The sequence below is a fragment of the Tachypleus tridentatus genome, chromosome 5 (genome assembly GCF_004210375.1).
Source record: "Tachypleus tridentatus isolate NWPU-2018 chromosome 5, ASM421037v1, whole genome shotgun sequence".
NCBI lineage: Eukaryota > Metazoa > Arthropoda > Merostomata > Xiphosura > Limulidae > Tachypleus > Tachypleus tridentatus.
The window spans coordinates 48,626,177-48,649,732 of NC_134829.1; the positions used below are offsets into that span (position 1 = coordinate 48,626,177).

At 30.7% G+C, this 23,556-nt stretch overlaps 1 protein-coding gene across 2 annotated transcripts; it reads right to left on the reverse strand.

The window, feature by feature from the left end:
- Positions 1–10,134: 10,134 nt before the first annotated feature.
- On the reverse strand, positions 10,135–18,755 carry LOC143251113 (armadillo repeat-containing X-linked protein 2-like). 2 transcript variants are annotated; one of them, XM_076502478.1, is made up of 5 exons: positions 18,616–18,755; positions 16,849–17,386; positions 15,593–15,727; positions 12,832–13,077; positions 10,135–12,278 (listed from the first exon to the last, which is right to left on the reverse strand). In XM_076502478.1, exons 2-5 carry the CDS (start codon positions 16,960–16,962, stop codon positions 12,225–12,227), a joined length of 549 nt encoding a protein of 182 aa, XP_076358593.1. In that variant the 5' UTR covers positions 16,963–17,386; positions 18,616–18,755; the 3' UTR covers positions 10,135–12,224. The 2 variants fall into 2 exon arrangements, with proteins under 2 accessions (XP_076358593.1, XP_076358592.1); XM_076502477.1 differs by lacking the exon at positions 18,616–18,755 and having other exon boundaries at positions 11,752–12,176; positions 16,849–17,094.
- Positions 18,756–23,556: the final 4,801 nt, after the last annotated feature.

Genomic DNA, 23,556 nt, shown 5'->3' on the forward strand with positions numbered 1-23,556 from the left:
AATAGTCATAACAGTTGTACCTTCACATGCAGTATTTACATTCAACTTAAATTAACAAGAGAAAATATTATTGCACAAGATTTGTATTCCCTTACAATTGATATTAATTAAAAGAAATAAATGCATAAAGATATAACAATAAAGATATAATAACAAAACATCTAATTGTGTTTTTTTCTTGTAGGAAAACCACATCGGGTTATTAGCGGAGCCCACCGAGGGGAATTGAACCCCTGATTTTAGTGTTGTAAATTTGTAGACTAACTGCTGTACAAGCAGGGGGCTCCAATTAAGTGTTGTCTGTGACAAGAAACAAAGTATCTTTGGATGATATATATCCATGTACAGAATAAACTAATATTACTACTTGAAAAAAAAAAAATCACATGGAGCTTACAACATTTATGATTAACTTATGAATACAGCAAATGGTTTGGATATGTAATGAACATCAAGCATATTGCTTCAATATGAAGAAAGAATATGTGTTAAGTTTCTTTGTTTGCAGTGAATAACTATGCTCAAACGTAATGTTTTGCTGAATATCATTTTGCATGTGTATAACAAATCTTTACCAATGAATTCTAATTATGTTCTCTCACTTAAACAATAAATGTTAATCAACATGTCTTTGTTGTAAAAACATTTAGAACATTAAATTGTATACGTTGCTAAAATATCACCGTAGCAAAACTTTGTGATAAGACTAAATATAGGAATAGCAGAACATCAAATCAAGTTGTGATGGAAGTAAAGATATCACCCTCAAAGAATTTATTAATATACATTAAAGAAAAATAAGGCTAATATACTTAACTAATGTAAACCAGCTATACAATATAAATTGCACTACACAACATATCACAAACTGATGACCTGAAATAAATACCTTAAACCATAAAATGGGTTTAAAAATGCTAGTTATATTATCCCAGAAATGGACTGAGAGAGTGGTGAATATTCTAATTAAAAAGAAACATTTTATTTACTGGTTGAAATTTAAGAATGGTAGAGAAGACAGCAAACAATTACTGAATGAACAAGCTTCTAACTATGGACAGCATACAATACACTCAACCTGTTGTCTAAGAATAAAATATGAAACATCAGGAGTAAACTACCCAATTTCTTTTAATAAAGTTCAGTACATGAATATTTAATTTCTAGTGGGAAAAAGTTTGATATTTGCATGAACAAAAATTATCATGTAAAAAACGGGTAATTAAAACTGAGTCCAGTGATCCTGTAAAGAACACAAACTTAATCAATGTTTAAAAACGGGTAATTAAAACCGAGTCCAGTGATCCTGTAAAGAACAAACTTAATCAATGTTTAAAAACGGGTAATTAAAACTGAGTCCAGTGATCCTGTAAAGAACACAAACTTAATCAATGTTTAAAAACGGGTAATTAAAACTGAGTCCAGTGATCCTGTAAAGAACACAAACTTAATCAATGTTTAAAAACAGGTAATTAAAACTGAGTCCAGTGATCCTGTAAAGAACACAAACTTAATCAATGTTTGCAGAATGCTCATGCTATATATTTACCAAGATTGTAATTAAATAATTCATACATGGACATTATTGGTTGGAAAATACTGCTATAAACGAAAAAAGCCAACACAATTTTAAAAACACTTTATTCCTACCTACGTAAAACTGACTTACACACACCACAAATATATGGTATCCCCAAATCTCATAAACCAGATTGTCCACTACGACCAATAATGTCCACATATGAATTGTTTAATTACAATCTTGGTAAACTTAATCATTGTTGACAACAAATAACTTCAACAATAACATTTCTTTATTAATATTCATTAACCCTTTATGAACTACACTCATATAACATATACAAATTCTCCACCTGTCTTGCACACTATTTAAGTGCTTTGTACCCAGTTTGTTAAGGTTAACTTGTTGCTATGGTAATCAAAAAACCTTTCCATGGATGATAAGTGTTTAATCTTATGAGATACATTGTGCTACACATAAAATAGGGTTAATATACGAGGCACAAGATGACACACAAAAAGAAAAGGATGAAGTTTTGACAAGGAACCAAGCTTCTAAGAAACTGCACCCATAAAATCCAGTCTCATCAAAAATTCAACCTGCTTAGCAGAGATTAAATCAGTGTTTTTTCCACAAGTGTGTGTACTTGAACTTGGTCACAAGTGAAGAAGTCGTCTGATAAATGTTCACCAAGAACTGAAAGATCAACAGCAGAAAACAATTTTGACTGTTATGGGAAAACTAGTCAAAATCATTGGTCAGAAATATAAAAAACAAATAGAGGTTAATGATAGAAAACTTGTATGCTAAAATAACAAGTTGCTGTAGTAACAATAAAAAAAATTACCCCGATTAACATTAATATAGTGAAATGAAAATTCAAAAATTAAGATCACAAAAGAATTAAAACCACTGAAAATAACATAAGTGACTGAAAAAAGTTAGAAGGAAAATATGATACCATCAATGTCAAACTTGTATGGCTTACTTAACCTATAATTAGTAATTAAAAATATAAATGTAGATACGGTAATGGTCTGTTATTTAATGCAGTATCAGAATTGTATTCCAATAAGTTACTGGACTTTAAATAAACACATTTACACTTCATGAATTATTTTTTTCTTTTCTTTTCTGAGCTTATAATAAGTTGTTGTTGTTGTTGTTTTTGCATAGAACTATTACAAACCGCCACTGACTGAACTGAGACGTGTATAATACATTAAAACGATCATTGTGTTTGTTTTGAGATAAAACAATTTTATGTTAAAATTATAAATGTGAATACAAACTATTTGAGAAGTGTGGGACAACGATCTCAGATATGAAAAATGAGCTACAATGGGTTATAAATTAACACGGGGCCAAGAGTACAATGGGTTCTAAATTAACACGGGGCCAAGAGTACAATGGGTTCTAAATTAACACGGGGCCAAGAGTACAATGGGTTCTAAATTAACACGGGGTCAAGAGTACAATGGGTTCTAAATTAACACGGGGTCAAGAGCAAATTTCTTCAGTTAGTTTTATGACTCAGCCTTTCATTAAGTTTTCCTTGAAACAAATTATTATTCAGATCTTACCTTTTAAAGTGTATTTAGGCAGTATCTTCTAAATGTAAACTGAATGTACTACCTTTTTTTTTAATTTCAAGTCTGTCCAAAATTTTTTAAAGCAACTGACAATGAAATGTTTACTGTCAAGATGATTGCACATTACTTTTTAAAAGAACTGACACAGTGAAATGTTTACTGTCAAGATGATTACACATTACTTTTTAAAACAACTGACAATGAAATGTTTACTGTCAAGATGATTACACATTACTTTTTAAAAGAACTGACACAATGAAATATTTACTGTCAAGATGATTACACATTACTTTTTAAAAGAACTGACACAATGAAATATTTACTGTCAAGATGATTACACATTATTTTTTAAAGCAACTGACACAGTGAAATGTTTACTGTCAAGATGATTACACATTACTTTTTAAAACAACTGACAGTGAAATGTTTACTGTTAAGATGATTACACATTACTTTTTAAAACAACTGACACAATGAAATGTTTACTGTCAAGATGATTACACATTACTTTTTAAAACAACTGACACAATGAAATGTTTACTGTCAAGATGATTACACATTACTTTGTAAAACAACTGACACAATGAAATGTTTACTGTCAAGATGATTACACATTACTTTGTAAAACAACTGACACAATGAAATATTTACTGTCAAGATGATTACACATTATTTTTTAAAGCAACTGACACAGTGAAATGTTTACTGTCAAGATGATTACACATTACTTTTTAAAACAACTGACAGTGAAATGTTTACTGTTAAGATGATTACACATTACTTTTTAAAACAACTGACACAATGAAATGTTTACTGTCAAGATGATTACACATTACTTTTTAAAACAACTGACACAATGAAATGTTTACTGTCAAGATGATTACACATTACTTTGTAAAACAACTGACACAATGAAATATTTACTGTCAAGATGATTACACATTACTTTTTAAAACAACTGACACAATGAAATATTTACTGTCAAGATGATTACACATTACTTTTTAAAACAACTGACACAATGAAATATTTACTGTCAAGATGATTACACATTACTTTTTAAAACAACTGACACAATGAAATATTTACTGTCAATATGATTAGATATGTTTTAAAACAAATAAATCACTATATTTGCTATAATTACACTTAGATATTATTACTTTTTAAACCACAACTGACAATATGCAGACAGTTATAACATTTTGCAAGCTATAAAGATATTAATGTCTATCAACATAAGCATCTTGAAACAAAAGTACACTTCTTACAGGTCTGTACAGATGGTAGTAAAGATGCCTTGCAGTTGTTGTTATAAACTTGACATTTTCTAACCTTTTTAAATATCACATCATTTTGTCTCATTCATAACATATTTAGTAAGGTGTTTAGAATGTTTACAATAATTGTGTTAACAGCTACATGTCCATTATTCTTTTATGATAATCAACAATTGAAATTAGCATCTATAATAACTGAACACAAGACTCTATAAGAACTAGCAATTGGCTTATCACAGCATTTATTGATTTTTATTGTTATATTAGTTGGAATTAAGTTCAGAAATTACTGTTCAGAATAATGTTTTAAACTCTACTTTCAGACAATTGACACCTTTTCTAATTTTTCTGAAATTAAATATAAGAAGTACCTTTTTAATAATCTTAAAATAAGGTGATCTCTTGAATACAAACCAATGATTGAATTGATTCTTATTGCATAATAATAACAGAAAGAAATAAACATAGATTAAAGTTTTGGCAAGCAGAACTAAATAGTGAAAACATAAACATGAAATAAATTCATGTAAGTTAATTTCTCTGTACATCCTTAAATTAGTAATTCTATATATTCGAAGTATTCTCTAAAATGTGTTTACTACTATCCTAGCCCCTTTAAAAAGTTAGAGACCATATTCTTCATCGTTACATGGCTGTATTTTTTACAGAAGAATATGTTATGATATGATAACCACACTATGCCTGCCATATCCAGTGTCTAGGACACCATTTACCCAATAACAGGGTTTATGTTGCCTGCTGGGATGTGCCAAACATAGCAATGATCAAGGTTCTGTTTCCAACACAAACTTTCACTAATACCTGTTATGATGTAAATCACAAACTTTCACTAATACCTGTTATGATGTAAATCACAAACTTTCACTAATACCTGTTATGATGTAAATCACAAACTTTCACTAATACCTGTTATGATGTAAATCACAAACTTTCACTAATACCTGTTATGATGTAAATCATAAACTTTCACTAATACCTGTTATGATGTAAATCACAAACTTTCACTAATACCTGTTATGATGTAAATCACAAACTTTCACTAATACCTGTTATGATGTAAATCACAAACTTTCACTAATACCTGTTATGATGTAAATTATAAACTTTCACTAATACCTGTTATGATGTAAATCATAAACTTTCACTAATACCTGTTATGATGTAAATCACAAACTTTCACTAATACCTGTTATGATGTAAATTATAAACTTTCACTAATACCTGTTATGATGTAAATCATAAACTTTCACTAATACCTGTTATGATGTAAATCACAAACTTTCACTAATACCTGTTATGATGTAAATCACAAACTTTCACTAATACCTGTTATGATGTAAATCATAAACTTTCACTAATACCTGTTATGATGTAAATTATAAACTTTCACTAATACCTGTTATGATGTAAATCACAAACTTTCACTAATACCTGTTATGATGTAAATCATAAACTTTCACTAATACCTGTTATGATGTAAATTATAAACTTTCACTAATACCTGTTATGATGTAAATCACAAACTTTCACTAATACCTGTTATGATGTAAATCATAAACTTTCACTAATACCTGTTATGATGTAAATTATAAACTTTCACTAATACCTGTTATGATGTAAATTATAAACTTTCACTAATACCTGTTATGATGTAAATCATAAACTTTCACTAATACCTGTTATGATGTAAATCATAAACTTTCACTAATACCTGTTATGATGTAAATCATAAACTTTCACTAATACCTGTTATGATGTAAATCATAAACTTTCACTAATACCTGTTATGATGTAAATCATAAACTTTCACTAATACCTGTTATGATGTAAATCACAAACTTTCACTAATACCTGTTATGATGTAAATTATAAACTTTCACTAATACCTGTTATGATGTAAATCATAAACTTTCACTAATACCTGTTATGATGTAAATCATAAACTTTCACTAATACCTGTTATGATGTAAATCACAAACTTTCACTAATACCTGTTATGATGTAAATTATAAACTTTCACTAATACCTGTTATGATGTAAATCATAAACTTTCACTAATACCTGTTATGATGTAAATCATAAACTTTCACTAATACCTGTTATGATGTAAATCATAAACTTTCACTAATACCTGTTATGATGTAAATCACAAACTTTCACTAATACCTGTTATGATGTAAATCACAAACTTTCACTAATACCTGTTATGATGTAAATCACAAACTTTCACTAATACCTGTTATGATGTAAATTATAAACTTTCACTAATACCTGTTATGATGTAAATCATAAACTTTCACTAATACCTGTTATGATGTAAATCATAAACTTTCACTAATACCTGTTATGATGTAAATCATAAACTTTCACTAATACCTGTTATGATGTAAATCACAAACTTTCACTAATACCTGTTATGATGTAAATCATAAACTTTCACTAATACCTGTTATGATGTAAATCATAAACTTTCACTAATACCTGTTATGATGTAAATCATAAACTTTCACTAATACCTGTTATGATGTAAATCATAAACTTTCACTAATACCTGTTATGATGTAAATCATAAACTTTCACTAATACCTGTTATGATGTAAATTATAAACTTTCACTAATACCTGTTATGATGTAAATCACAAACTTTCACTAATACCTGTTATGATGTAAATCATAAACTTTCACTAATACCTGTTATGATGTAAATTATAAACTTTCACTAATACCTGTTATGATGTAAATCATAAACTTTCACTAATACCTGTTATGATGTAAATCATATTATGCTAAGGCTTACCAAGGCTGATAAAACTGTTTTTCACTACAGCTCTTACTTTTATAAAATTACTAGCTTTAAAGATCTGCTTGAGTAGAACACAATTTCACTAATACAAGACAAAGGAGTGCACCCTATTCTTTATCAAAATCTTCTTCACAAACACAAGTAGAACACATTTTCACTAATACAAGACACAGGAGTGTACCCTATTCTTTATCAAAATCTTCTTCACAAACACAAGTAGAACACATTTTCACTAATACAAGACACAGGAGTGCACCCTATTCTTTATTAAAATCTTCTTCACAAACACAAGTAGAACACATTTTCACTAATACAAGACACAGGAGTGCACCCTATTCTTTATCAAAATCTTCTTCACAAACACAAGTAGAACACATTTTCACTAATACAAGACACAGGAGTGCACCCTATTCTTTATTAAAATCTTCTTCACAAACACAAGTAGAACACATTTTCACTAATACAAGACACAGGAGTGCACCCTATTCTTTATCAAAATCTTCTTCACAAACACAAGTAGAACACATTTTCACTAATACAAGACACAGGAGTGCACCCTATTCTTTATCAAAATCTTCTTCACAAACACAAGTAGAACACATTTTCACTAATACAAGACACAGGAGTGCACCCTATTCTTTATCAAAATCTTCTTCACAAACACAAGTAGAACACATTTTCACTAATACAAGACACAGAAGTGCACCCTATTCTTTATCAAAATCTTCACAAACACAAGTAGAACACATTTTCACTAATACAAGACACAGGAGTGCACCCTATTCTTTATCAAAATCTTCTTCACAAACACAAGTAGAACACATTTTCACTAATACAAGACACAGGAGTGCACCCTATTCTTTATTAAAATCTTCTTCACAAACACAAGTAGAACACATTTTCACTAATACAAGACACAGGAGTGCACCCTATTCTTTATCAAAATCTTCTTCACAAACACAAGTAGAACACATTTTCACTAATACAAGACACAGGAGTGCACCCTATTCTTTATCAAAATCTTCTTCACAAACACAAGTAGAACACATTTTCACTAATACAAGACACAGGAGTGCACCCTATTCTTTATCAAAATCTTCTTCACAAACACAAGTAGAACACATTTTCACTAATACAAGACACAGAAGTGCACCCTATTCTTTATCAAAATCTTCACAAACACAAGTAGAACACATTTTCACTAATACAAGACACAGAAGTGCACCCTATTCTTTATTAAAATCTTCTTCACAAACACAAGTAGAACACATTTTCACTAATACAAGACACAGAAGTGCACCCTATTCTTTATCAAAATCTTCTTCACAAACACAAGTAGAACACATTTTCACTAATACAAGACACAGGAGTGCACCCTATTCTTTATCAAAATCTTCTTCACAAACACAAGTAGAACACATTTTCACTAATACAAGACACAGGAGTGCACCCTATTCTTTATCAAAATCTTCTTCACAAACACAAGTAGAACACATTTTCACTAATACAAGACACAGGAGTGCACCCTATTCTTTATTAAAATCTTCTTCACAAACACAAGTAGAACACATTTTCACTAATACAAGACACAGGAGTGCACCCTATTCTTTATCAAAATCTTCTTCACAAACACAAGTAGAACACATTTTCACTAATACAAGACACAGGAGTGCACCCTATTCTTTATCAAAATCTTCTTCACAAACACAAGTAGAACACATTTTCACTAATACAAGACACAGGAGTGCACCCTATTCTTTATCAAAATCTTCTTCACAAACACAAGTAGAACACATTTTCACTAATACAAGACACAGAAGTGCACCCTATTCTTTATCAAAATCTTCACAAACACAAGTAGAACACATTTTCACTAATACAAGACACAGGAGTGCACCCTATTCTTTATCAAAATCTTCTTCACAAACACAAGTAGAACACATTTTCACTAATACAAGACACAGGAGTGCACCCTATTCTTTATTAAAATCTTCACAAACACAAGTAGAACACATTTTCACTAATACAAGACACAGGAGTGCACCCTATTCTTTATCAAAATCTTCTTCACAAACACAAGTAGAACACATTTTCACTAATACAAGACACAGGAGTGCACCCTATTCTTTATCAAAATCTTCACAAACACAAGTAGAACACATTTTCACTAATACAAGACACAGGAGTGCACCCTATTCTTTATTAAAATCTTCACAAACACAAATGTAAAGAAAGTTAAACCTAAATTTTTAAACAGTAATATTATTATTAAATGTCTGCTACAATTTTCTACTGCATAAATTATTAAATTTTTTTAGCTGACTAAAATATTTCTTGTAAGTAATCATTTTATTAAGCAAGTTAACCAAAAACTGTAGTAGGAAAATATGGTGGTAATAAAATAATTTTATTGCTGTTTTCAACTGTACTTTTTAAACTTTCCATTACACTTAAATTACCTCCTTTTAAACTATTCTTCCTAATTTAGTAACATTCATTTAACATTATGTTAACTCTGAGGTAATGCAGCTGCTGTTGACTTATGAACTAGTTCTTGTAATTGGACTAACTGTTTAACCATGTAGCAGTCAGATGCAATGCTTTTATAAATAGAGAAATTTGCTCTTAAATATTTCTATCTAGCTATTTTTTATGTGCATGGTTGAAAGTTGGGTTTTCTGTAAAACCAAGAATATCTAATCTCGCTTCATATCTTTCTCACAACTCATCAATTCTTTATATGTGTAGAAATGGATCATTTGGGTTGAGAAAATTTTTTTACGTAAAGTTTTTTTCGGTATGTTTATGTCTTTGTAGGGATTGTATAACAACACCAGTAAGGCTGATTGGGTAGTCATTTACAATATCCAGCTGTGCAGAAATATATATTTTGATAAAAAAATCAGAGCTGTGTTCAGTAATTTTGTTGTTTATTTGTAAATAAAACATCTATGTCAGCCATTTTTGTGTTCATAATCTAGAGCTGGACAATTTCTATGTTACTGATTTATTCAGTAGTGAATACATATTCTGACATGCAAGAACAACAGTTAGTTAAAGATAAAATATAAATACATCCTACAGCTGAAGATATGTACAATTTTTATATGATTTACTGGCCTGTAGGACTCCTTACATAAACTACCAAGCAAAACTACCACTGTCCTTTGAAATTGCACTGTCCTTATAATATTAATAAATATTAATACTTCACTATCCTTATAACTCATAAGACTACACTATCCTTATACCCCATAAATCTGCACTATCCTGATAATCTATAAGACTGCACTAACCTTATAACCCATAAGTGTGCACTATCCTTACAACCCATAAGTGTGCACTATCCTTATGACCCATAAGACTGCACTATCCTTATGAATCACAATACTTCACTATCCTGATAACCCATAAGACTGCACTATCCTTATGACCCATAAGACTGCACTATCCTTATGAATCACAATACTTCACTATACTGATAACCCATAAGACTGCACTATCCTTACAAATCATAATACTTCACTATCCTTACAAATCATAATACTTCACTATTCTTATATTCCATAAGACTGCACTATCCTTTAAACCTATAAGACTGCACTATTCTTTTAACAGATAAAATTGCACAATATTTAAAATTCATTAACCTACACTCTCCTTATAATTTATAATACTTTGAAACTATTAAAAGTAATGTGTACATTGTAGGCTACAAAACGGCATGACATATGAACTTCAAAAGCAAGGAATACAAATATTAGTTACTCTTAAAACAGAATACTTTTGGGGACCCTGTAGAAGTATATCTAGTAAGTACCCTACGTGAACAGTTATAATACAATACAGGTTTTTTAAATCTTCACTGCCCTATAAAATAAGAAAATTTTAGTGAAATGTAAGCCAATGATACATAAACAAGATCTAACCATGTAAAATAATTGTAAAAGAAATAAAATTGAAGTTTGGATATTACTGAAGGTAAGTAATAGCATTATTTGGCTTAAAGAGAAAGAATGACAAACACATTCTTACCTGAAGGTATTATGGTTCTTTCTCTTAAATACCACACACATACATACAAAGAAATCTATATTACAGAACATCCTAAAATGAGAAATAAAGTCTAATACAAGATGTTTTCAAAGATTTTATACCTCAGGAATTGACAGTCAGCATAATAATTCTTACAGTTCAGGAAGTCTCTCTGTCAAAACTTATATATAAGTTTTAAAAGTGATCACATTAAAACTACAACTGGTGACCAACGTACCAAAACGATTGTGATGTTTAATATTTACTGTTTATGGTAGAGAAATTATTAGATACTAATGAGCTGATTTATTTCACTATTTAAACAATAGCAATAATATAAGTTTTCATGGTTTTAAAAATGGGAAGTGAAGCAATCATTAACTATGAGATAGTTCTCAATCAATATCATATGATTTTCTAAGTAAGAGGTCAAATATAGATTTAAAACCACTAACTACAGAAAGTTTACTATAATGTATGCTTAATCCAACAAGTAGAAGTATCATTTCACATGACTGAATATTCAAAATTAGAACTTGTCTCTTGTATCAGAAAAACTCTTAACTGTTTAACTGTTATAACATCAAAGGCTGACTAGAAACAGTTGCAACTAAATTTATCACTAGACTCTACTCTTATAACTGACTCAAAACATCATAAACTTTCTGAGCACTGGCACTTATCTCTTCATCACTGTTAGCTAACAGTGACAACATCTTCCTTGAGATAACATCTTTTTCCAGAAGACCAAAGAGAGTAGAATAAAGCATCTCAGGAGACGGTGCTTTATCATCAGCAGGTAAATCTTGAGTGCTCAGTTTTTGCTCCACTGCTACGGTTGCCACATTGCCCAGGAATGTTAAGAGTTGGAGTGTAATATCTCTGTCACCCTTGTTATCCAGCATGCCATTTATTGGAGGGCACTAAATAAAAGCATTACAACAAAGAAAACCCTTCTATGTTGAACATGATCAAACAGGAAAATCTCCAAGATTTTCTACTCTAAGCCCTTGCAAAACGTTTACCTAGAAATGACAAAGGGAATAACTTATAATTCACAATAAAATTCTTCCTACTAAAACTGGGAATATAAAATCTTGTGCCTTTAATTCTCAACAGACATAACAACACAGACTAGAGAAATTAATTCATGCACTAAAAACTCTGTCTCTAAAATGAGGGATTCCAGTGTTTAGATTTTTCCATTTACAAGTCAATTCATTCAAGTAAAAGTTCAAGCATAAGTTTTATTTATTTAACAGTCAGATTTCTACACACCCTATATAACAAACTCCATAAAAATTAGTTGTTTGTTTGCAATTTTAAATACAAACTATACAGTGGCCTATCTGTGCTGTGCCCACCGTGATTACTGAATCCCAGTTTTTTAGTTTTCTGACCCTCACACTTACCACTGGGCCACAGTGAAGCAAATTAGTAAATGAGAGTACATATAATCCAGCTTTTATTTTGATAAATGATTTTAGTTATTTAAATTTGAGAGTCTCCACAAAACTATTCTATACAAAATTCAAGTATTTTAGTTAAGGAGTACAAAATAATTTGAAAACAACTCACCTTAGTAGCCAGCAAGTAGGGAACCATGTCGGGACTGAGAGAGAGATTGTTTAAAAGTTTCAGAGCCTGGATTTTAATAGTGTTTCCTTCCTCCAACAATTTAAATAAAAAATGAAGTTTACCAATATATGGAGCTACAGTTACTTTCCCAAGTGACAAATTGGTAAGAGCTGTTAAGCTCAGAGCCCGTAAATAAGGACTGGCTTCTGGATCAGTAGCATTTCTCAACAAAACCGGAATACACACCTGGTGGACCATAAACACCATAAAAAATGTTTTAAATTTTCTTTTGGATAATCTAATTCAATATATATATTTAATAACACAAAAAAAGAAGAGAGAACCTAATTCAATCCAATACTTTCATAATGTGCTCTTTTCATCAAATAGATTTAAAATCTCCAAAATCAATGGTTAGAAATGTTCAGATCAGATATACAAACACACATAGCCTTTGAAAAAATAGTATTACCATTGAAATAGAAGCCCAAAAAACACCCGAAATTCAGTGTAATACCATTCTATAAGGTTGGAAAAGACTGTGATCAAACCAGAAAAACTATGGAGAAACATTTTATCCATAAATACAAGCCAGAATTAAATGAAATTCCTCTAAATTAATGGTATGAATAATTTTATGAAAGCTTTACAAATCACGTGACTCTGATGACGTTTTCATCAACAATCGAACATTGTAACGTTCTGTATTTTCCCGCCATTTTATAATGCAGTGTGATCAGTGAAGCATGAAATGCGTAACTGGAAATAAATGACTTTAATACATGTGAAGCTTTAATTTCTATATCAAGTTCATCATATGTTCATTTTTATTTTTTGTGTGTGCATATATATATATCAGGTCATCCCTTAAGTAATGTCTGATTTTAGTTCAGAAAAAGAGAAAGGCTTTCAAAAACTTTTAATGTTATTTAATCAATAATGTATGTTTCATTATTATTAATTACTTCCTGCCAATGATTCACAAGCTTCTGAATGCCACTTCTATAAAATTATTGGGGTTTGGAGGAAAAGAATGTAGAGAGGGCAGTTTTGACATCTCCATGTGTTCCAAGCTCTTTTCCATCAGGATAGTTCTGCAAACTTCAGAATAGATGATAATCAGATGAAGCAAGGTCTGGAGAATAAGGAGGATGTGGAAGTTTTTCCCAGTCTAGCTCTTCAATCTTTGTAGATGCAATCTTTGCTACATGGGGCCCGTGCATTATCCTGGTGTAACACAACACCTTTACGATTGATCAAAGCAGGCCTCTTTCCTTTCAATGCAACATGTAAGTGCTTAAACTGTTGACAACAGAAGTCTGATGTAATTGTTACATTGAGTGGCAGCAACTCAAATTGGATCCCACCAAATGCTTAACAAGACTTTCCTAGGGTGGAGGTCCATTTTGAGCTGTGCTTTAGCCAGTTTACCTGCATTGAACCATCATCTGCAGCACTTAACATTTTTATAAAATGTCCATTTTTCTTCTCCAGTCACTAACCTCTCCATGAAAGGTGAGTTACATTCACAAGAGTGCAAAGAAGTGCAAATTTTCACACTTGCTCTAAGGTTGGCTTTTGTCAAATCATGAGAGACCCATTTTCCAAATTCTCACACCTTTCTAAACAATTGCAGACAATAGTGAACTATTGAATGGGTTGAATTAAGCTTCTGAGCTAATTCTTCAACTGTTACAACACAATCTTCATCAAGTGCAGCCAGCAGCAAGTCATCATTAAATTCAACAGGATAACCCAAACATAGCACATCTCTTAAGCTGTAGTCACCTGATCTGAACTTCTGAAACCACCTTCAACATTTTCTTTCATTGAGAGACTCTACACCATAAACACTTTGAATGTTTCGTGTAGTTTCTACTGCCTTTTTTAAACTCATAAATCATTATATGCCTAATGTGCTCCTCAGACACATCCATCTCCATAAGGGTTTATTTGATTAATGATCTGAAAAAGTGGAGTTGGATTAGTTTCTTTTATCTGTCTGAACATTTCTATACACGTCCTACTACATATTTTAGTCATTAAAGCCTTTTTACAAAGACGGAAATGATGATACACTTTCTATATTAAATTTTCAAACATTACTTATGGGATGACCTGATAATATACATACATAATTTTTGAAAAAACGTATACATGTTTATATGTATTGCAATATCCCAAACTAGAATCTTAGAAAAAGAAAGGTAGAAATAGATATCTCAAAATTGGAAAATGTTCAGAAGTTTTACTAATTTATTTCAAACAGAATATAGCTTTTAGCACCAGGATTGTCGTCTGAAAGAACATGTAATGAATGACAAATTTTAATTCATAAAAATCAAGAAAAAAAACTATTTATCTTTGTGCAAAACAATAAAAATGAATCACTTTTTTATTGTGGTTCATTTTACATACACAACATCTACAAGAAAAAATGTTCCAAGTTATTTATTTAGAACCAATTACATTAACCAACAAAAGATACAAATCAAAACAGGTAAACTGGTATGGTACACATATGTATGTATAACTTGTGTACGTTCTTAAGGTACGTTGGTGTTTTAAGTTCATTTTTGTCAATGAGGAGAGTTTTTTTCTTAAATACAGTCCACAAAATGTCATGTGTAATCTCTAGCTGATGCTATATTACTAGTTACACCACAGCCTGCCTCTGTTTTGGATTAATTCGTGCATGTGACAAGATACTCACCAGAAATGTACATGTTATATTAAAACCAAATGACACAAGTAAAATTACCTGAAGAGTGGCCTGGTTTTTTGGACTGTTGGCTAAGCTAGCTATTGCTTGCACAACAGATACTTGAACTGTCGGTTCTGGAGAAATGATTAAATCTCTGAGTACTAGAGGGCAACCAGCATCAGCAAGATGATCCTGAAAAACATCGTACAATACATTTAACATACATATATCAAACAAAGATGGTGTTTATTCCTATCACTATACTACCAGCTAAACATGTTTATTTCCCTCAAAAGTTATCTTATTTCTCATTAAAATTTAACAAATAAATAAAGTTTAAAATATTATATTACTCTCAAAGTGCCGAATTTTCTACTGTATTTCTTTGTATTGTGCATTTGAAAATTAAACTAACCAACTTAACTGAGTTTCAACTTTTTCCAAAAATTAAAATGTATTATTTCTAAACAATTACAACAGCGGATTTAAGCCTACCCTTAACTTACAGTCTTCTGGAGTCATACCATCGAATTGAACTGTTACCAAAATCAGCAGTTAACTCACTATAACTAATAATGCAATATAATCTGTATTAAAATTCACTTGTTACTAAATCTTTCTGAAACCTTCACAAACGACTTCATTCTTCACACCATTATTAATTTGTTAGCACAATAATTTATTCTAAAAACATTTATAACATCTTCAAACATGTCTAGTGTCATCATTATTTGAAAAGTACACAAAATAACCGACAAATGCTTTGTGTTATAGAATAACAAAATATCCAAAAAGTCCTATTGCAACAAAAATTCAAGTTACAGACAAAATATACTACAACAAATTGTTTTCTATTTTCATTTTCAAAGCTATTATTGTGCTGTTATAAATAGTACAACTAGGATGTTCAAAATATGAAACAGAACGCTAACCCTAAAATTACAGTATCGTCAGTATTGCAGTTAACTCCATTAACTGATACAGAAAGTGACTGATTTAATATAATTTGTGTGATTATTTCTTTACTTTATGTTTTGTAACATGTAAAAGTGGTTTCAACAATAGTATATGGTACACTTGTACTTAACAGAAACACTATTTTTGTCAAAGATTACTCAGGCAATTAATAGATTATATTCGTATATGATTTGAATACATAAATTTTAAATAACAGGATAAGCCAAAACATTCATCTGAAAGCACTGTAGGTTTGAAAAAAAAAACTTATATTAACTGCATTAATGGAATACATAGTTTTCCTAATAATTTGAGGGACCAAATACATTGTATTAACTGAATATATTTAGGCTTACCTGATTTGCAGGGTAAACTGAACAATTGGATATTACTGTAAGCACTTTTATCAGGAATTCTTCATCATTTGAACTCAACAAAGTTACTAAACCTTTTGCTTCATTAAAAGTCATGATTCTAGATTTACTGTAGAGACTTTCTAGCTGTGCATGAAGCACTTCTTCTGGTTCTGTCAGTGGTGGTAGGTGAGTATCGCTTGCTTAATAATTAAAGTCTCCTCACTGTCATCGAATACATCTGGAGACAGGTCTCTTTGAAATACAGCTTTTGGTATACTGTTCTGTTGGTAATGGGAAGAACTGCTGCCTACAGACTTCTGAAGTTTTGGAGACGTCCATGGACTATTTTGCAGACTCTTTGATTTGTCTTTTGTGGAATATTTAAGTCCAGCTTCCTTAAATTCTCGAGCCTTGAGGTTCAGCTCTCTGATCCTGTCTCGTACTGAAGTTCCAGGCAGTGCACCTGGTTGTGCTGTCACAGGGATAATTAGATCCGTCTGACAACCCTCACTCTTCAAGACAGGCTCATGAATTGGAACTAGTTTAAATGGTACAAAACTTTAACAAACTTTATATTTATACAGAATTTTTCATATGTTTTTTTAACACCTACAGAATACTTCATAGGTCTAAAAAATCACTTTGAAGATATAATAATTAACCTTATAAAACACATTCCAAAAATTACAATATGATAACTCATAAAGAAGTTGACTCTACAAGTCATGTGCAGAGAAATAAAAAGAGATATTTTTAAACATTTAGTATTTATATTCACCAATAAATTCAATTAGTTGATATTGTGTTCTAAGCAAATCAGTTGTTTCAAAACAAAAGTTTTTCTATATCTCAAATTGAAATATATATATATATATAAAACAAAACTTTTATCAATAAAATTATGCTCCTCTAAATACACTAGAAAAAGACCAAGATTACAGTAATCTTAGTTGTTGTTTTTTGCTGGCTATGTTTGAATTATTGACTAGATAATATACATTTTGTCATTAAAGGTCCTATTCCTTCTTAATTTTCATTGTTAGCATTCATCCACCATTTCTGTTAGTTAAATGAAGTATTTTATCCTGAGTCATTTGTTAGAAATACCACCTCAGCAAGAAAACTGGTGCTTTAACATTACAACCTATCCAAGAAATCCAGTATTATAACACAAAAAAAGTTGCAGTTGTTTCTCTAATACAAAGCTTATTAAATGAAGCATCTATGCTCTGTTTATTACAGGAACCAAATCCATGACTTTAACCTTGTAATTCTGCAAACTCACTGCTCAACCCCTATGGAACATATGAATAGTTAAAAAAAAAAAAAGTCAAACTACATTAACAATTCAAGGAATATTGAAAATTTTAATGACTCATAATCATTACGTAAGTAACCAAAGTGCCTAATGCTTTGCAAGCTCTAAATTAACAGTAATGAAACGTTTTTATTCGATGTTGTTTTCTATCCCATTTTGTTTTCCGATTTTTAGAATATTATAGTAAAAGTTTATGTTTATTATTATTATTTGTGATATTTGTTTACAAATGTGATTAGAAATATAAAGTATGTAAAAATAAATTATAATTCATGGTTTGAGAAGGTAATTGTCTTAGAACACCAAAATACTAGATAAATGGCACGCATATTTCATTATTAATGTTGATAATACTGTCAACCAATCCAAGGGGAGTAATGAATACCGTAGACAACCCCAAATCAACAAAACCCACATGACATGACTTTTGACGTTCCTGTCCCACTTACTTTTCCTCTGCTCAGACCTAATACCGATTTCACAAAATGCTGATTTAATTAGTGAATAACCTAAGTAGGCGACACCAGCAGCAATTCCTGAGCACAATGCTAATTTTCTCAGCCTTCCATTATCCGTCGTCATGGTCACGATTCATGGTAATATAATCAGTTTTCACTAGGTAGCGCGTTATTAACAACACCAAATAGTTGAAGGAAGAAAGTATGATTTTTAATAATGTATTTTAATAGTAATACGAATTTGAAAAATAAATTCACAAATATACATATGTTTAAGGTGATAACAGTGACACACTAACGATTTTTAAAAGCTGATATAGGAAAGCTATAAAAATAGATATTGTAGAAATTTTATCCAGTCTTTTAAAAACGATTTTTTTTTTAATTTCGCGCAAAGCCACACGCGGGCTGTTTGCGCTAACTGTCCCTAATTTAGCAGTTTAAGACTAGAAAAAAGACGGCTAGTCATCACCACCCACCACCAACTCTTGGGCTACTCTTTTACCAACAAAGAGTGGGATTTATCGTCACTTATAACGCCCCCACTGCTGAAAGGGTAACCATGTTTGGTGTGATGGGGATTCGAATCTGCGACGTTCGAATTTAAAAAGGAAAGGTTAAAATTATAATTTTCCAGTAAAGAATTGTGCACTTGCGATGGGTCTGGCATGGCCAGGTGGTTAAGGCGCTTGACTCGTAATCAGAGGGTTGTAGGTTCGAATCCCCGTCTCAATAAACACGCTCGTCCTTTCAGCCGTGAGAGCGTTATAATGCTACGTTCAATTCCATTATTCGTTAGCAAAAGAATAGCCCAAGAGTTGACGGTGAGTGGTGATGACTAGCTGCCTTCCCTCTAGTCTTACACTGCTAAATTAGGGACGGCTAGCGCAGATTGCCCTCGAGTAGCTTTGAGGGAAATTAAAATAAAAGAGTTTCACAAGTAACTAGTTGGGATTTTTAATTACCTATTCTGCAAAACCATGAAGTTGGGGGTTAATAAGTGAAATATGAGTCTTCACCAAACTCAGCACTTTGCAAAACGCAACATACAGTTGACTGTTGAATATGGCTCCTTGAATGGTGTGAATTTCTTTGGTTGTTTAAGTTGTTCAAAATCATGCTACCCAGTTCTCAGTTCTCAGCTAACTTATATACAATGGTTTGTACCAGAATATAGATCAAGCCATGAAAATAGTCAATGGTGACAAGCATGTAGTCAACCTCTTGCAGTCTCTAAAATTGACCCAATGACATTATGAGTTATTCTCTGCAGAGGAGACCGAACAATTCTCTGTCTTGGCCATTTTTACTATAGACCCCAGATGCTGTACATTAAATATACACGATTGTTTCAGTTCAAAAATAGCGTGAGTGTAAAATGTAGTTATTTTTAGATCCAATAGTTTATCGCAAGTTTGTTTACAAATCATACATTGTGTAATTCAGTTGTTATTAATTAATGTGTGTTATACTGTTGAGTCATATTACAAGAATCATCTGAGTTTTTCTTGTTGTTTTAATTGAGTATTATTGCATAATAATATCTAGTTGTATGTGTGAAACATTCTAGACCTCTGCCGGGGTATAAATACGTGTCGAAAATGTAGTTTGATGGATAAATCTACACTGCAAAATTGTAGGTTTAGTCATAAAGACCGTCAGTGATAATTTTTAAAGTAAAATTATCCAATATTGTATTGTAATAATTGAGTATAGAAGATTAATTCGGCTTGTCAGTTGTGTTCAAAGGTAACTGAACCAGACTGATAACCAAAAGCATAAGGATCATTTATATATATATATATGTTTTGATCATTTTGATATATTATTTTAAAGGAACTGTTTGAGTGTTGTTTGTTTATTATTGTTGAAACGTATCGCCAACAAATCACAGACATTCTATTGTAAAAAAAAATTGGCCCATCATAGAACTGACATGTGGTCTCTATGACAAAGTTACACAACACTGATAAACTAGACTTTATCAGGATTTTAAAAAGAATACTAACTGTGTATTATAATTCCATTTGCTACATACACTCATGCCGTTCGCGGGCTTGATTTAGTTATCACTAAATTATTTCCCTTGAAATATTAGCTCATCTGTTGCACAAGCAACACTGGTGGACAAACTATGCAAATTTCTATACATTCCAAATCTAAAAAGACTACTCTTGATTTACGTGTGCCACTTCTTAGACTGATTACTATACTACAAAGTGGTAATTGACGATGTAATGTGCCTGTTATTTTCATAAATACCCGTGAAAGAATGTTTAAATCTCAACATTTAAATGGATGGCAGAAAGTGCATTTTCATGAAAGGATAAGTGCAACAAAAAGGCTCACACTATATCTGAGATAAAATGTAGATTTAGCCTTTGTTTATTGCTAATATTAATGAAAGATATTTTGACTGGATCAAACAGAAATGTTTATTAGCGGATGAAATTACCAATAGTATATGAAATTAACAGACTTAGATGTCTTAAAATTATAAACTCGATGTGCCTAATGGTTTCTGTTTGAAATATTTAGTAAGCACAGTTTTCTAAACATTGTTTCATTGAAAGGACGATGAATGAAAATGCAGATTATGTGTATACTAGAATGAAGTGAAAAGTAACAACAACATGCTGAAACTAACATTGTAGACTTCTGTATTTATTATTCAAGAAAATAAAAAACATAATAATAAATAAAAATGATGACTATTGTTAATAATAAGAGAAATTTAGATCAATTACAGGATATAGTTTATAACAATAAAAATATGTCAGTTATTTAACATAGAATATACTTTATAATTAAAATAATAAAAACAGATAATACTGAATAAATGAAAAGAATAATAAAAATTTAACACGCATGAGAAATTTAGTTTATCATTATATATTACACCCCCCCCCACCATTACACAGTGGCATGTCTATGGATTTACAATGCTGAAAACCGGATCGATACTCAAGGAGGGCAGAGTACAGATAGCTCATTGTGTAGCTTTGTGCTTAACTCCAAGCAAATTGATATTGTATTGTATAATTTACATAGAACGTTGTTCATAGCAATCAAAATATATAAAAGGCAGATGTTTCAGCAGGTTGGAAGTGTTTTTTCCTGAAGTAAGAATAGTCTTTTTACCATATTTGCACATTGTCTTGTTATGACCAGATCTAGCAGTAGAGAGTAAGAAATGTTTATGTACCATAAAAAGCAGCTTAGTAGCCATCTCAAATTCTCTCAAGTGATTGGAACGGATTAATAACCATGTAATACAATAAGTTTTAATGTGGTTGTAGAGTACTGACCTGATTTACAGACGATAGATGACATCTGGTTGAAATGTTTTAATTTTAACGAAGAACGTTTATATTTTAATTGCTTTTGTATTCTATGTTACCAAACATCATAAGTGTTTTATTAAGACACTTTTAGTAGCTGAATATTCCTAAATAGGATGAGTTTCAATGTTAAATGTTTTATTTTTTAATTTTATGTATTTTGATTGTTAAAAGGTTTTATTTCAAGTATGTATACTGAAAAACTCCTATTATAGCTTTTAATATTAAAAGCTATTTTTATGTATTATCCTCGTTCTTGTTTCGTGTTAACAAAGTCTGTTAGTACTAAACATTGGGTATTCATATTCGACTACATTTTGGTACAGTTTGGGAAATATTGATAATTGTATTTGTATTTGAATACTCTAATAAGGAAAATTAAAACATTCGTATTCTAATTCATTGCCATGGAATTTGTATTCGATGAATGATTTAGTTAATATTTAATAAGAATAATTATCAATGTTTAAACTCATCAAACGTCTAGACTGTTATTACTACACCCACAACACGTCAGTTTCTCTTTCAGTATACGTTTTGTTCCCACGGGGTCTCTCCCGCAAAAAGGAAGTTTGTACTGAAAAAAAATACCACTTTTCTTTACAGAAAACATAGTAACATAATATGTTTTTGATAGGTTAAAACTTTGGGTATCTATAGGTTAAAATGATATAGAATTGAACGTCTGAGAGAATTATTGACAAACCACGAAAGAGAGAATGTGACACGTGGGTACGGCAAGAAGGATCTGATTTTATATTTGATCGCTATGCAACCAAACAAAATTGAAAGGAATGAAAATTATGCTTTGCCTGAGCGGTGATAGTATTATAATGAATAATTTGCGTTAAATCTCGTACTTTTGAAGGGTGATAAGTTATAAAAGAGTAGGATACCTAGAGAAAAAATTCACATTTCTGCGACTCGTAGAAATTCAGGATATTTTAAATATTTCTTTATAAAATTAAAACTTAATTACAATTAAAATATCGATTATTAGCTATAAATTTATGCTATATTAATTAATATTACATTAATAAAAAGTAGCTTACTTATTTTTTGAATGTAATTTACTATAAATATCATAAGGGATGGGATATGGCAGTAAGGGATGGTCATGGCGAGAAGGTCAATACTGTCTTGGTCTATTTGACCAACCACGTGACCTCTTTGTACTCGTTTAAATACTTTTTCGATTTGATACTTCTAACTTTCTATACAATGTGTTTATTTTCACAAAATTTGGTAGACTTTCAGTTAATATCATCAGTCGCTCCAATACCAAAAATCATACTTTTAGTGAAGTATTTTAATAAAATAAAATAAAGGTTTATCAATTAATATATTGAATATTTGTTTTGAATATTCCGTATTTATACGGAAAAAATACTTTTTCTCATCTCAAAAATCTCAAATTTCCTATGTTGTAATCCTTAATACTTCCTAAACGCATTTCAAACTTTTTTCACTGAAACTTTATAATTTATCTGTTATTGTCTATACCCTATCTCAAACCGGAATCCGTCAATTTGACCAACCTCGTAACCATCAAATAATCGAAGTAAATATAGACTACCTTCTTTCAATAATG